Source organism: Callithrix jacchus, chromosome X (genome assembly GCF_049354715.1).
Source record: "Callithrix jacchus isolate 240 chromosome X, calJac240_pri, whole genome shotgun sequence".
Classification (NCBI taxonomy): Eukaryota; Metazoa; Chordata; class Mammalia; order Primates; family Cebidae; genus Callithrix; species Callithrix jacchus.
Window position 1 is genome coordinate 61,597,439 of NC_133524.1, and position 16,207 is coordinate 61,613,645.

The window sequence follows — 16,207 nt, forward strand, 5'->3', positions numbered from 1 at the left end:
AATCCTACCAGAATAGATGAAATTACCCATTTGTATAGGTCACCTCAGGGAAAACAGTTACCTCAAATCAGAAAAGAGGCTGTTGAATTCTAACCAAGGAAATTAGGGTATAGCTCAGAAAGGCAAGCCTCAAATTTGATATAGAAGAAAGCTGTAGCATGGTTAACAATAGGAGGGTGGTTAAATAAACTATAGTTCATATAGTGAGATACTATGTGGCCATTAAAATAGCAAAATAAACCTATATTTCTTGAAATGGAAAGATGTTCAAAATTAAATGAGACTATTATATATTATAGTTCTATTTTCTTCTATGTGCATGTAGATTTCTCTCTGCATAGAGAAATTTTGATGTCTTCTTTTTTGGTTCTCTATATTTTAAAAACATTCTGAATGAACAGAGATTATTGTAATCTTTGTAATCTGATTGTATAAAGACAATATGTCAAGTGTAGGAAGGGGCTGAATGGTGTTGAAAAAGAAAGCATAAGAGTAAGAACTTGTCAGTGTAATCAGCAGCATCAAGGTGAAAGTAGGAGGAGGCTGACTAATGCTTTTTGACTTTTTTATTATGTGCCAGGGACTTTAGCAAGTAGTACTTTACATGTTAGCTCAGTTAACCTGCACAACGACCCTGTGTGGTAGGTAGAATTATTCTCATTTTATAGATGAGACCTCTGAGGCTGAGAGAGAGAAAATGACTTGCCCAAAGCCACCGGACTAGTAGAGCCAGGACTAGAACCCATGTCTCTCTGTATTCTACTCACTGGAGGCCCTGATTATGTGGTCCCCAGAGAGGGAAGCTCTTTTGAGACCTGGAGGAAATAACCCCCAAGTTCATGAGTGGGAATTCTTGCTGGGAGAGGAGGTGGCCGGGGCAAGAGAGAAGGCCCTGGAAGGGGAGAAAGAGCTTGGTCCCTGAACAGATCTGTCCCCAATGTGAATAAACAAACTGGTATACTGTCCGCACTCTTTTATGAGTTAAGTTGGTGTCAGTCTTGCCCTCACAGCTGGTTAATGGCAGTGCTCTTAAGAACCAGGTACCCTGATACCTTTCTTGTTTTATTTTAACATCAACAGAGAATATTTTAACCTATCTGCAGATTCTGTCTTTATAAAGGGGTTCATCTGTTGAGGCTAGGTCAGTGTACCATTTTTGGAGGTATGCCATCTTTTCTTTTATTTGTAGCTAATATAGAACAACTTCACACATGCAAAAGACTGAAGGCTTTTTAATTTTAGACAAAAAACAGTGTATCATCCAAACATTTACAAACTATAACACAACTGCAATAGAGGGCCAGTGAGCATCTGTGGCACTGGACAAAACAACTGGCAGTGAACATCTTCACTTGGTCATACATCCATATCTCAGTTGTGTGAAACGCTCAAGATAACATATGATAGGGAAATGAAGTCAATCATTCACACTGTTGTACCTTGGCAAGTTCAGACTTGAGCTGCTGTGACAGTGTTAGTACATGAGTTGCATGTTCTTCATGCAGGTATGTGGGTGACATTAACATATTACATATAACACCGGTCATATATTGAATCTCACTTTTAAAGTTGCCTGATAATAAATCCCAGAGAAAAGGCCAATTGCTTCACTTTGGTTTGTATCTCTGGCTTGGCATGTCTCGAAGTTCTCATTAAACTTAGCTAGACAATATCAAAGTAAGAAGCTTTGCACTAATAGAGTTTCTAAATTCTTGGACAAATCCTCTTCATCTGAATGCCCAAATAATCTATGAGACCAGATGCTACTAAAGTTCCAGTACACACACACACACACACACACACACACACACACACAGCTATACCATGAGCTATATTCTGAAAGGACTGAACTTGTTAGCTGTTCCTAAGCCAGAGGGATTGTCAAAGTAGAATCTACAACATGCTCTGTTTCAGAAGCAGTATACATGGTCTGCTTCTCACTGGCATTCACAAAATAAATCACCCTGTCTGCAAATGCAAGTGAAGTGGAGACTTGGAGGCACTGTATGTGAACTGGTATTGCCAAATGTATGTGAAGTGGGACCAGAGGACATGGGTCTTTGAACAGTGATTATCTATGACTTTGGTGTATGTTTCTCACCTGACTGGTGAGAAATCCAATGATGCTTCAGCACAAGAAGCAAAAACAGGGCTAATGACTGATCTGCCTCAAGGACATACTAAGGGGAGAGCATACCACCCATCAGCCTTAACTCTCTAAAAATAAAAGAAAACCCAGGACTACATATCATAACAGAGAAAAGTGTTAAGAAGGAAAATACACAACTCACAGCATTTTTAAGAAAAGAGTTTCTATCAGTGTAAAAGCCTTAAAAAGAAAATACATTACTCTCAGTACCACTTGGAAAAGAAGACTTTTGGACCTTATTATGAACAATTTAATCTCAAGGAGCACATGAAATTTTAAATAACTGGAATTCTGGTAATCATGAATAAGTATATACTCTTTTTATTGAACTGGCCAGGTATATTTCTTTATTACTCTCTTCCCCTCACCTTTCCCATCTCCTTCTCTACAACTAGAATTCTGTAAGGGCTCTTGTAGGGCCCTCTAAAAAGTTAGAGTATGAAAGCCATGAAAATGGTTGAAAGGTTAACAAAGCTTTGGAAGAGAAAAAGGCTTTTAGGTTACCCACAATGCTTTAAAAAGCACCAAGGGACAGGGCACCAGACTTAACATGCCAACTTCGCAGTTCCTACAAGACCCATGGATCTAAATGAGACAGCTGCTTTCAAAGCACACTTGTCTTTTGTGAAAACAAGTCACAAATCGCAGAGAATGTAACATGCTTTTACTTGCATTGACATGTAAAGGAGATATGAGCTGCCAAGACTCGTGACAATACTAGTACTTCCTATTTAAAAGTAAGGGAAAGACTGTCAGTCCCACAGCCAGGGAATCAGAGAAGACATGCTCTACAGGGCTTGAAAAGCAGATTTTCTTTGGAAAAGTTTCTATGTCACCATCACATACTTTGAAATCACAACCGCCTTTAAAAGGACAAGAAAACAAGAGTCATTTATGACCTAACATGTTTCCCTCTGTCTGTTTGGTATTGCCTGACAGCCCAACCATTTCTTCACAGTATATTAAAACAAAAACAAAACACAGGAATAACATGTAAAAATTAAGCCATGTCTTTTTGTTTGTTTTTAAATGTCTACATCAAAAAGCAGGTGTAAATTTGGTACTTAGAATAAAGCAACCAGATTTGGTTGGAGAATCTGCCTGTATCATACATAGGATTCTGGGAGTGAGAGGCCTGAAGGTGGGGTAAAGATTTGGTTTAAATATCACTAAATTATACACATTAGGAATTAATAGAGAAAGTGAGAATTATCTTCCTAGGTATAAACCAATCTGAAGTATAGTAAACCCCTTTTGAGAGAGGTATTTTAACGTAAAGGTAATTTACATTTCCCTAAACAATTGTTTAGAAAAAAGGACATTTAATAAAATACTCTCACAGAGAGATTTCTCAAAAGTATATCAAAGCCTAATTAGCATAGAGAAAAGTTGGGTGTTTAATAAAAGCCAGTATGTAACAAAGATCTAACACGATCATCTTTAGTTATTAAACTTCTCTTTCTACTAAATTAAAACCCAACTTAAATAGTTACCAATTAAGTTTGAAAAGCACCCCTTAAAAAGATTTGGATTCCTTTTGGCTGGAATCTGAGAAAGGTCTCACTTTTAGTGAAGTGTGAGGGTTATCTCAGACAAAAGGTTTTTCATGCATGTTGGCAGGCAATGACATCTGATTTGCTGGTAATTGAACATAATTTCTAAGGCTACTTTCCAAAGATACATATGTCTAATATATACACCATAAACTTTACATTCTTGTGGTTAGTTTCAGGTTTTCTTTCACAGAGCAAACCTTATTAGTGAATTTCTTCTTTAAAAAGTCAAAGTGTTAGCTGTTATTTAAGTTTGTTATTTAAGATTATTTTATTACTGTGATAAATCTGTCATTTCATCAACTAAGCAAATAATTAATGAATTTTTAAAACAGTGGCCATGGTAGAATCTGAGTCTGGGCACAAGTACAGAAACAGAGCATGCCTCATGCTTAAAAAAGATAAGCAGTAACCCCAGGCCTGTGAAACTTGTATAGAAAGCAAGCAGAGGTCAGATTAGTGGATGACAGTGGCAGGTGGTTAAATGCCTTCCAATTTAAGTAGAGCAGTCTCATGAGAATGGAATTTCTGCTTGGGGAACTGGTAGGGTAGGGCAGTGTGGGTAGGGAGTCATATTTCTTTCGCAGCATAGGTGTTATATCAGAGTATGAAGTGAAAGCCATTAATAGATCATCTTTTCTAGTACTCCCGCCAACTTACCTTCACAAGTCTCCTCACTATTGCTGGGCTCCTACCTACAGATAGCTACTCTGCTTTTACTAGTGTATAAATATCTGGATTCCATCTTTTTCTTCTCTCAGATTTTCAAATTCAACTGTAAAACCAAAAGGTGTTGGGTGTTGAGAATAAATCGGTGATTTTCAAGTTTTTCTTAGTTCTGCATTTGTTATATGCAAGCAATAATGGGACATGTTGGAGAGTAAAACTATCAAAGACCAAACTAACTGACCTCACAGATTTTGAGACTGAAATTGCTCCCATGGCCTTAATTAACAAAATAATACAGTCTCTTAAAAATTTTGTTTTCATTTTTGAAAATACCAGGGTTGTGGTTTACCACTTCTCAGTTTAGAATTATATTCAAAAGCCTTTCCTTTCACTATTGATTAATCTTGTTTTTGATCTAACAAATAAGGTTAGGTACTATGTAGTGTCCTTGTACAGACCTTTAGGAATAAATGAAGACTTAGATTTTTTTGGAATTTGCAAAAACTACCATGTCTTACCTTTTTACTTTCTTCCCTGAAAACTCAATATACTCTATCTAGAACATCATGCTAATTAATGGACTGCAAAATACATATTGAGATATGGGAGAAAGATGTGGGAGCAAGCTCCAGAATGGCTCACTGGTGGCAGATTGGTACCATCATCCTTTTTGGCAACATCCTTCACAAAGCCAGAATTACATGTAACCTCCAGATCAAAATGGTGTGTATAAACCCCATTTTTTTTTCCAAAAGAAGTTAAATGACAACTGGCAACATCTGATGATTTAGTTTATATAAGGTAAGGACTAAATCATGGAAAGAGGAGGACCAGAGAGATAGAAAAGGAAATCGTCTTAATGCTTTAAAATTATAGGATCAAGGCAGCTATCAAGAAGATTTAAGTAAAATATGGCCCTTATTTATTAATGGGAAAATCACAAACAAGTTAAGAGTTCTTTAAAAACAAAGAATTAAAACAGTTACCAAGAAGAAATAAACAGAAAAATGACTCCATTTATATATTAAAAAAAGACAACCAAAATGATTTAGAGTTCTTCCACTAAAGAGGTTATTTTGGGTCTATAGTTTAGCTAGGGATAAGAAATCAAGGAGCTATCCTGGTATTCCTCTCCTACACATAAATTAAACCCTTAAAAAGTACCCATTTTCTTTCAAAGAAAAGCACCTAATCCTTCAGAGATTTTTTGAAGGAAAGCATCTAAATCCTCTAGAGATTTCTATGTGCACAACTGGATGTGAAAATCAAGAGATGCATCTTTAAGTCATCTAATTTTTTAGCTTAAGCCAAATATAGAGTATTTGGAAAATACATTTTGGTTGAGGACTTGGATTCTGTTGGCATTAAGAGTTCTGGAATTGCTGAGAATATACAGAGCATGATCCAAACTGACCAAGGCCTATCTTACTCTCAGTATGTGGAAGTAGCAAAATCATGACTAAATATCCAATAGGAAAGATGAAAAACCCATCAAGTATATCAAGCCCTAGGAGAAAATCTAATGTTTAAATAAAAATGCATTCCTTTCCCCAGACATATCTGGATATGCTATCAGAATGGACTTTATTCAAAAGTGTACATTAGCACAAGGTGATAAACCTACCAGATTTAAAAGTAGGGCCAATTGTGTCTAAAAAATCCACAAATCTCATGTGATGTCTATATAAGGAAAACCACTTGTCTTCATAAAAAGACCCCAAAACGGACATATTTTGCAAAAACCCACATAGACCATGTCTCAGTCTGAGTCTGAAGCATCGAGATTTTCAGTTACTTCCTGAACTGATGCTGAGAATGCTATTAATCAATGTTATTAATTCAAACCTCATTAATTTGAAATTTTATAATTTCATACTGTAGTGGATGCAAGTTTACCTATGAGCCATCTATGAAAAAGGGAATTGGCTAAGTATTATAACAAGACCTAGCTGGGGTGTGGGTTGGAGAGAGTAAGTGTCATAACCTAAGAAAACTTTCCTTACATGCTTCAAACCACCAAACACCCATGTACTCATGCTAATTTTGATTAGCATCATTTTGAAAAGCATCATTTTGATTCCTTTCTCAGGGAAATATTGTATGTCTCCATTGGCAATAATGTTAGCTAACATCTCATGACTAAGAATATCCGAAAGTAAAATTTTCTTTTAATATATTCTGCAATTTAGTTACCTGGTGTATACCATCTCTCCATCCCCTCAAATGGGTCGTTATTGACCATTGTGACAATACTTCCATTCACTCTCACATTACATCAGTGAGGGTAGAAAACAGGGGAGGTCAATCATTAAGGAAAACAGACAGTAGAACCAGCTTAATACATGTCTCAGCTGAGAGGCAACATTTCTATAGTTAAATCCCATTTTAGAATGATAACATATTCTTTGCCTTGACTATACTCTGTACTGCTTAATATGAACATATTGGTCACTTAATCATCAAAGTAATTTCCTTCTAGACTCTTAAGTGGGAAGAGGGGTGACCTGGCCTCACCCACTTAAACCAATTGGAAAAGTAGCAGAGCCCTCTCTGGGACAATAATCATTGTAGCTGCTGTAGGTGTACCTAGCATGGAAGCAGATGAGTAACTAATTCACTGCTGCTTGGAGTAGTCTGCCTCATTGGTGCTGGCCTTGGAGATGCCTGTGTCTCCCAAGATGCCCATGTCCCCAGGGAAACTCAGTTCTCCAGATAAACCCCTGGCCTCAGAAATACCCATGTTTCCAGAGATACCCATGGCTTCAGAGATGTCCATGTCCCCAGAGATTCCTAAGTCTCTGGAGAACTCTGTAGCCTCAGAAGTACTCATGTCTCCAGAGATGCCCATGGTCTCAGAGATGCCCACATCCCCAGAGATATTAATGGCCCTAAGGCTGCCCACAATCCTGCAACAGTCATGGTGGAGGTCTGCACACCGGCTTTTTACTTGATCCATCTGAGCACGGAGGCCTCCTTCCCTGGAGAGGGTGCCATTTTCCATCAAGGTATTCAGGTCTCCATCAATACCCATAAAGCCAAGAGGATTGGTCAAAGGACTTCCCAGATGTTGGGATAATAAGTTTCCTAATTGAGAGCAGGTACAGATCTCTTCTGGTGGCTCATCACGGGCTTTTAGTTTCTGCCTCAGGAGCAAGAAAGGGTTGAGAAGAATTAGAAACAGGAGGAAAAACTAGGCAAACATCACCTTGACCTGCAGAGATCCTACTGCTGTGACTTATAATGGTAACAAATAGCCTTTTGCTCACCTCCTCCCCCACAACATCTTTCCCTCGTCACATGCCATAGTACTTTAGAAGCCCTACCATTGAAGAATCTCACAGGTCTTATATCTATAAAAGTCCTCTTTTCTGATAAGTGCAATTTTGTTCATGGGATGGGGAGAGGGCCAGGGAACAGATTACTAGTATTTATTTAATACCTCTATGTGCTGGGCACTTTACATACAGCATTTCCCTTCATCCTTATAATAAACGTATTAGTTTAGGTATTAGCTATATTTACAGATGAAGAAACTGAGGCTCAGAGAATTTAAGTAAGTCACCCAAATTCACACATGCAGAAAGTGAAGAACTAGGATCTGACCCTACATCTGCCTAATTGCAAAGTCTATGACCTGTTGCCTACCTCATGCTACCTCTAATAGATATTTTCACTTTCTGAGATAATATAGTGATTCACTGATACTTTACAACAGTGATTCTTTGGGGTCATAAGGCCCCATTGAAAATCTGATGAAAATTATGGACCTTCTCTTTAGAAAAATGCATTCATCAGTGAGGATAGAATGCATACATTTTTCTGAAGGTGGTGGGGGGAGTCTTTTAAACTTTTCATTTTGTACCTTATTGTATTCTGTATTTTCTAACTTTATACCGATATTGCCTTTTTAAAAAAAAGTCAACAGGGTTGTCTGGGTGATATTATAAGCCATTTTTGTTTTTCTTCTCTGTATTAAAAAAAGGAAGTTAATAACACATACACAAATACACATACACACTTCAAAAGGAAGTCTTTCCAGAGTGATCTAAGTCTATGTGAAAAGAATCTGATTCTTTCTCAGGAGTCAGGCAGGGATAAGTGGGAGGGCTGGGTCTGGATTAGGGGACCTTCCCTGAGGGCCCTGTGGAAGAATCTGTTAGTAGCTAAAAGAGGAGCCCTAAGAAGAAGTTTATCTACTACATCTAATCTACTTAGGGCTGGGCCTTCCTGGGTTGCATGTTTTCTATGATTTTAAGTTATGCTTTAGTTCCCCCCCGGCTCCCACACATCTTTTTTAAAAAAAAAAAAAATGGAACCAAGTAACTGGCTGTTGCTTCCCAATAGGACATTAAAATGTTTGGGATCTGATGTAATCACAACACTTTTATTTTCACATTAAATTGACATTTGTTTACTTACAGGGAGAGAAAACCTATGCCTTATTTGGCTTAAAGTGGGTTCACACCCAGTTCCTGAATAGCACACCATTTCCAATAATTCTTTTATAAGAAATACCCTTCCCCTGTCCTTCAAACAAACCCTTAGGGATCCCTACATTTTATAAGCAGCTCAGTTTATGAAATTAATAAGAAATACTTTTTGACTTCTGTAATCTGTAATTAAAAAACAAATGTCCAACATGGTCACTCAATAAACAGAGTTTGCAGTCTATGTGGAAAGGAAATAAAAATCTTCTTTTATAAGATTTTCTTAATTGGAAGACAGCGATTGCACTGTTCTTATCAGCATACCCAAATGATGGATAACAAATGCTATGTGATTTCTCTGTCATTCCTTCTAGTTCCTGCAAATCATTCCATCCAGATCCAAAAAGAGATAAGGGAACAAATTCACTTGTTTTTTTCTAGTTAAGTGACATATTTACCACATTTTGGGAAGTAACAAAAGGAGTTATGCACAAAGCTTTGTAGACATGGGTCACATGGAAAGCCAAAGATATAGAAAAGCCAGCCAGGCAGCTTTCTGCAAGTATTAACTCAAGTCCAAGCAGGCTGGACCTACCCAGAAGGGGCAAGAATAACTCTCTTTGGGAGTTTTCTCCTCACCTTTTCTAGTTCATGCACATCTGTCTCCAGCATTGCTCTCTGTTTCTTAATTTCCAGGAGGCTCTCTAGCATACTCTGCTTGGGCTGCAGCCCTTTGTCAAAGCGGTTATACATCCCACACCAGAACCTCAAATAGACAACAAGGGGAGGGGGGAAAGTGGGTTAGTATTGCTGGAGTAATTGATTACCAATGTTTTCCTTGTGCCAAGAAAATATTAGCCTAGTAGCTGGGAAGATCTCAAGAGTACTGTAATGTGATGGCATTAAAAAGACTAGACATGCTCATAATTGGGAAAAGTAAAGATACCAGCAAAAAATCTCAGCTGAAGGAGACATTTTAGACTTGAACAAACTTAAGCTTCTTTTAAACAATCAAATTAAGCTTCTACTTTGAGAAAATTAAGAATTCACATATAGTTTTATGTAATAATAAGGGAGAGAAGTGGCATCAGCAAGATGGTAGAATAGGAAGCCCTGGACCCACCTTCCCCCAATAGATACACTGATTTAATTGCAGCAGAAGGATCAATTCCCTTTATGAGAAACCCAGCAACACATGGAGAGGCTCCTACACCCTGGATGAGTATGAAACCAGCCAGATTGTAAACAAAACATCTGTAGAAAAAGCAAAACATCCATTCATCATAATCCCAACTCCCAGCACAGTTCCATAGGATCGGGAGGAAACTCCCAGTCCCACATTCTACCTCATAATGGGAGAAGTTGGACTGCAAATATAATATCCCAACTTTTCCAGGTGCCACTTGAGAAAGATTGGCTTCTTTCTCACCTATTTCAGAGTTGAAAGGATCTGGTATATCATAGTATCCTGAGGGCTACAGAGAAGAAAGTGGCAATTTCAACTAGCCTGCTGGCATCCACCACAGCTCCTGTATCTGGCTTAACACAGAGTAGGAAAAAAATCCCATTTCCCAGCTTCTCCCTGGGAAGGAAAAGGGTTGGAACATGCACCCAGGGTTCTAAATTCTCCAGGAGCTACCAAGAGAATGGCTTTATGCCACCTGTCTAGGAGCATTGGTGAGACTGGACAAACTCTGGATGCCTGGGGCCACTAATAAAAAAGAAAGCAGTTTAAACTAGCAAAATGATTTAAAAAGCCCATATAAGCTCTGGGTTGGTTGGCTGATGAATGTCTTCTCCTATAAAAGGCCAATCCATATGACTGAGAGAGGTAGTGGATTCTTATGATGTGCAGAAAAAGGGTAACAAAATCTGAACAAAGAAACAAGTTAAAACTCCAGAAACTGACTCTAATGAAGTGAAAATATATGGATTGCCTGACAAGCAATTCAAAATATACACCATGGAAAAGCTCAACAAAATCAAGAGAACAATCCATGAACAAAAAGTAAATTTCAACAAAGAGACAGAAAATTTAAAAGAATAGGCAGATGTCTTAAAGCTGAAGAATATAGTAACCGAAATAAAAAATCCAATAGAGGAGTTCAATGACAGACTAGAGCAAGCAGAAGAAATAATAAGCAGACTCAAACACAGATTGTCATACAGTCAGAGGGTACAAAGAAAAGAATAAAAAGCTAAAATAGCTTAAAGAAATTATGGGACACCATTAATTAGCACACCAATATATGCATTATGGGAGTCCCAAGAGAAGACAGGAAGAACTGGAAATCTTATTTAAAGAAATAATGAATGAAAACTCCCTAAATCTGAGAAAGGAAATGGATATCCAGATCTAGGAAGCTAAAATGACCCAATAGGATGAATCCAAAGAAATCTACACTAAGACACATGATAATAAAATTGTCAAAAGTCAAAGACAGAGAACATTTTGAGCACCCAGATTCATAAAGCAAGTTCTTAGAGACATACAAAGAGAATTAGACTCCCACACAATAATAGTGGGAGATTTTAATACCCGACTCATTTTGTTGTCAAGATCAAAAAGAAAGAAAATTAACAAAAATATCCAGGACTTGAACTCAGATCTGGACCAAGTGAACTTAACATACATCTACAGAACTCTCCACCCCAAACCCACAGAATATACATTCTTCTCAGCATCACATCATACTTATTCTAAAAGTGACAACATTGATAGGGATCCAAGATGGCTGAATAGGAACAGCTCTGGAATGCAGTTCTCAGCAGGAACAATGCAGAGGGTGAGTGTCCACTAAATTTCCAATCAAATTTTCACTGCCCACAGACAAGGAGATTCCTGGGCCAAAAAGCACCATGAGTTTTCAGCATGGCGGTTTCAGCTTGTGCTGGCTTGGCACACAGAAACTCACACAAATCTGGGCAGCCATTTTAACTGGTGCCCGGAATGCCTAGGAGACCGAGCCCCCCATTCAACCTAAAGGAAGGGACAGAGACAGGGAGCCAGGTGAACCGGCTTGGTGGGTACCACCCCTACAAAACAGGCATTCTGAAATGCTCTGGATTGAGAATTTCACAGGAAGCACAGCTGCACCCAGGATGGTCCAGCTCAGTGGGGTGAAAGGCATCCCCCACTACTCAAGCAGTCTGACACTACTGAGGCAGTTCACACAACAGCTGGGCAGAGCCTGCAGCAGCTCAGCAATGCCTCTGCTGGCAGACTGTAACTACACTACTCCATGTGGGGCAGGGCATCTATGAAAAAAGGCAGCAGCATGACAGAAACTTATAAATAAAGCTGACATTCCTAGGACAGAGCAGTTGGGAAAAAAGGCGGATATGAGTTCTGCTATAGCAGATTTAAAAGTACCTGCCTAGCATCTCTGCATGGAACAATGGAGCTCCCAGCACAGCACTTGAGCTCCTATAAAAGACAGACTGTCTCCTCAAGCAGCTCCCCAACCCCCATATACCCAAAGAGACACCTGATAAAGGAGAGCTCAGGCTAACATCTGGCAGGTACCCTCCCGGGACAGATATAACAGAAGAAAAAACTGGCAGCAATCCTTACTGTCCTGCAGCCCCCACGGGTGATCCCCAGGTAAGCAGGGTCTGAAGTCGACCTATGGCAGTCCTGCAGCAGAGGGCCTGACTATTAGAAGGAAAACTAGGAAACAGAAAGAAATAACTTCATCATCAGCAAAAAGGACGTCTACTCACAGACCCCATCCGAAAGTAACCAACTACAAAGACCACAGGGAGAAAAGCCACTAAGATGGGAAGAAACCAGCACAAAAATGATAAAAACACAAAAAACCAAAATGCCTTTCCTCCTCCAAAGGTTCACAACTCCTGACCACCTAGGAAAAAAACATGGATGGAGAATGAATCTGATGACCTGACAAAAACAGGCTTCAGAAGGTGGGTAATAACAACATTCTAAAAAAAACTAAAAGAGTTAAAAGAACATGTGTTAACCCAATACAAAGAAACTAAGAACGTAGAAAAAAGGTTAGATGAGATGCTAACTAGAATAAATAGCTTAGAGAAGAATATAAACGACTTGATGGAGCTGAAAAACACAAGAACTTCGCAGGGCTTACACAAGTTTCTTTTTTTTCCAGCTTTCAAACTCTTTTTTATTTATCTATTTATTTTCAATTGCATTTTAGGTTTTGGGGTACATGTGCAGAACATGCAAGATAGTTGCATAGGTACACATGTGGCTGTGTGTATTCCTGCCTTCCTCCCCTTCACCCACATCTGGCATTTCTCCCCATGCTATCCCTCCCCAGCTCCCCCCCACTGTCCCTCCCCTATTCCCCCCAATAGACCCCAGTGTGTAGTACTCCCCTCCCTGTGTCCATGTGTTCTCATTTTTCATCACCCGCCTATGAGTGAGAATATGTGGTATTTCATTTTCTGTTCTTGTGTCAGTTTGCTGAGAATGATGTTCTCCAGATTCACCCATGTCCCTACAAAGGATACAAACTCATCGCTTTTGATTGCTGCATAATATTGCATGGTGTGTATGTGCCACATTTTCCCTGTCCAGTCTATCATCGATGGGCATTTGGGTTGGTTCCAGGTCTTTTCTATTGTAAACAGTGCTGCAATGAACATTCGTGTGCATGTGTCCTTATAGTAGAACGATTTCTAATCTTTTGGATATATACCCAGTAATGGGATTGCTGGGTCAAATGGAATTTCTATTTCTAGGTCCTTGAGGAATCGCCACACTGTCTTCCACAATGGTTGGACTAATTTACACTCCCACCAACAGTGTAAAAGTGTTCCTATTTCTCCACATCCTCTCCAGCATCTGTTGTCTCCAGATTTTTTAATGATCACCATTCTAACTGGTGTGAGATGGTATCTCAATGTGGTTTTGATTTGCATCTCTCTAATGACCAGTGATCATGAGCATTTTTTCATGTTTTTTGGCCTCATGTATGTCTTCTTTTGTAAACTGTTGATATCCTTTGCCCATTTTTGAATGGGCTTGTTTGTTTTTTTCCTGTAAATCTGTTTGAGTTCTTTGTAAATTCTGGATATCAGCCCTTTGTCAGATGGGTAAACTGCAAACATTTTTTCCCATTCTGTTGGTTGCCGATTCACTCTAGTGACTGTTTCTTTTGCCATGCAGAAGCTGTGGAGTTTCATTAGGTCCCATTTGTCTATTTTGGCTTTTGTTGCCAATGCTTTTGGTGTTTTGGTCATGAAGTCCTTGCCTACTCCTATGTCCTGAATGGTTTTGGTTAGATTTTCTTCTAGGGTTTTCATGGTGTCAGGTCTTATGTTTAAGTCTTTAATCCGTCTGGAGTTAATTTTAGTGTAAGGTGTCAGGAAGGGGTCCAGTTTCTGCTTTCTGCACATGGCTAGCCAGTTTTCCCAACACCATTTATTAAACAGGGAATCATTTCCCCATTGCTTGTTTTGTCAGGTTTATCAAAGATTGTATGGTTGTAGATATGTTGTGTTGTCTCTGATGCCTCTGTTCTGTTCCATTGGTCTATATCTCTGTTTTGGTACCAGTACCATGCTTTTTTGATTACTGTAGCCTTGTAGTATAGTTTGAAGTCCAGTAGTGTGATGCCTCCCACTGTGTTCTTTCTGCTTAGAATTGACTTGGCTATGCGGGCTCTCTTTTGGTTCCATATGAAGTTCAAGGTGGTTTTTTCCAGTTCTGTGAAGAAAGTCAACGGTAGCTTGATGGGGATAGCGTTGATTCTGTAAATTACTTCAGGCAGTATGGCCATTTTCACGATATTGATTCTTCCTAACCATGAACATGGAATGTTTCTCCATCTGTTTGCGTCCTCTCTTATTTCGTTGAGCAGTGGTTTGTAGTTTTTCTTGAAGAGTCCCTTACGTTCCTTGTGAATTGTATTCCTAGGTATTTTATTCTTTTTGTAGCAATTGTGAATGGCAGTTCATTCTTGATTTGGCTCTCTTTAAGTTTGTTATTGGTATATAGGAATGCTTGTGATTTTTGCACATCGATTTTATATCCTGAGACTTTGCTGAAGTTGCTACACAAGTTTCAGTAGCTGAATCGACCAAGCAAAAGAAAGAATATCAGAGATTGAAGATCAATTAAATGAAATAAAATGAGAATGCAAGAATAGAGAAAAAAGAATGAAAGAAAAAGAACAAGGTCTCCAAGAAATATGGGATTATGTGAAAAGATCTAATCTACGTTTGACAGGTGTACCTGAATGTGACAGAGAGAATGAACCCAAGCTGGAAAACACTCTTCAGGATATTATCTAGGAAAACTTCCCCAACCTAGCAAGCCAGGCCACCATTCAAGTCCAGGAAATACAGAAAACACCACACAGATATTCCTCAAGAAAAGCAACCCCAAGGCAAACAATCTTCAGATTCACTGCGGTTGAAATGAAGTAACACATGCTAAGGGCAGTCAGAGAAAAAGGTCGAGTTACCCACAAAGGAAAGCCCATCAGACTCACAGTGGATCTCTCTGCAGAAACCCTATAAGACAGAAGAGTGTGGGCGCCAGTATTCGACATCTTTAAAGAAAAGAACTTTTATCCTAGAATTTCATATCCAGCCAAACTAATCTTCATTAACGAAGGAGAAAGAAAATACTTTCTGGACAAGCAATGGCTGAGAGATATTGTCACGAAAAGGCCTGCCTTACAAGAGCTCCTGAAATAAGCACTAAACAAGGAAAGGAACAACTAGTACCAGCCACTCCAAAAACATACCAAGTGGTGAAGACCATCGACACAATGAAAAAAATGCATCAACTAACAGGCAACACATCCAGCTAGCATCAAAATGGCAGGATCAAATTCACACATAACAATATTAACCTTAAAGGTAAATGGGCTAAATGTCCCCATCAAAAGACACAGACTGGCAAACTGGATAAAAAGTCAAGACCCATCCATGTACTGTAATCAGGAAAACCATCTCACATGCAAGGAAACACATAGGCTCAAAATAAAGGGATGGAGGAAGATTTATCAAGCAATTGGAGAGCAAAAGAAAAAAGCAGGAGTTGCAATCATAGTCTCTGATACAATGAACTTTAAATCAACAAAGATGAAAAGAGACAAAGAAGGGCATTACATAATGGTAAAAGGATCAATGCAACAAGAAGAGTTCATGATCCTAAATATATACGCACCCAATACAGGAGCACCCAGGTATAGAAAGCAAGTTCTTAATAACCTATAAAGAGATTTAGACTCCCACACAATAATAGTGGGAGACTTTAACACTCCCCTGTAAAAATTAGACAGATCAACGAGACAGAAAATTAACAAGGATTTACAGGACTTGAAGTTAGATCTGAACCAAGAGGACCTAATAGACATCTACAGAACTCTCCACCCCAAATGGACAGAATATACATTCTTCTCAGCACTGCATTGCAC

The 16,207-nt window shown here is 38.8% G+C and overlaps 1 protein-coding gene and 1 long non-coding RNA gene across 5 annotated transcripts in view; one reads left to right on the forward strand and one right to left on the reverse strand.

The window, feature by feature from the left end:
* The window catches only part of LOC144581023 (uncharacterized), a 198,369-nt gene that overhangs the window by 75,188 nt on the left and 106,974 nt on the right, over positions 1-16,207 (forward strand). The gene's annotated exons all lie outside the window — the stretch shown is intronic.
* MTMR8 (myotubularin related protein 8) overlaps positions 1,213-16,207 on the reverse strand; it is a 167,586-nt gene continuing 152,591 nt past the window's right edge. For 2 of the 3 annotated variants that reach the window (XM_035289437.3, XM_078362807.1), the window contains 2 exons: positions 9,438-9,564; positions 1,213-7,510 (listed from right to left, as the gene is read on the reverse strand). In XM_035289437.3, the coding sequence (XP_035145328.1) occupies positions 6,986-7,510; positions 9,438-9,564 (652 nt within the window). In that variant the 3' untranslated portion in view covers positions 1,213-6,985. Of the gene's footprint in view, positions 7,515-9,437; positions 9,565-16,207 lie in introns of all 3 variants that reach the window. The other variant, XM_035289439.3, reaches the window with a different exon arrangement.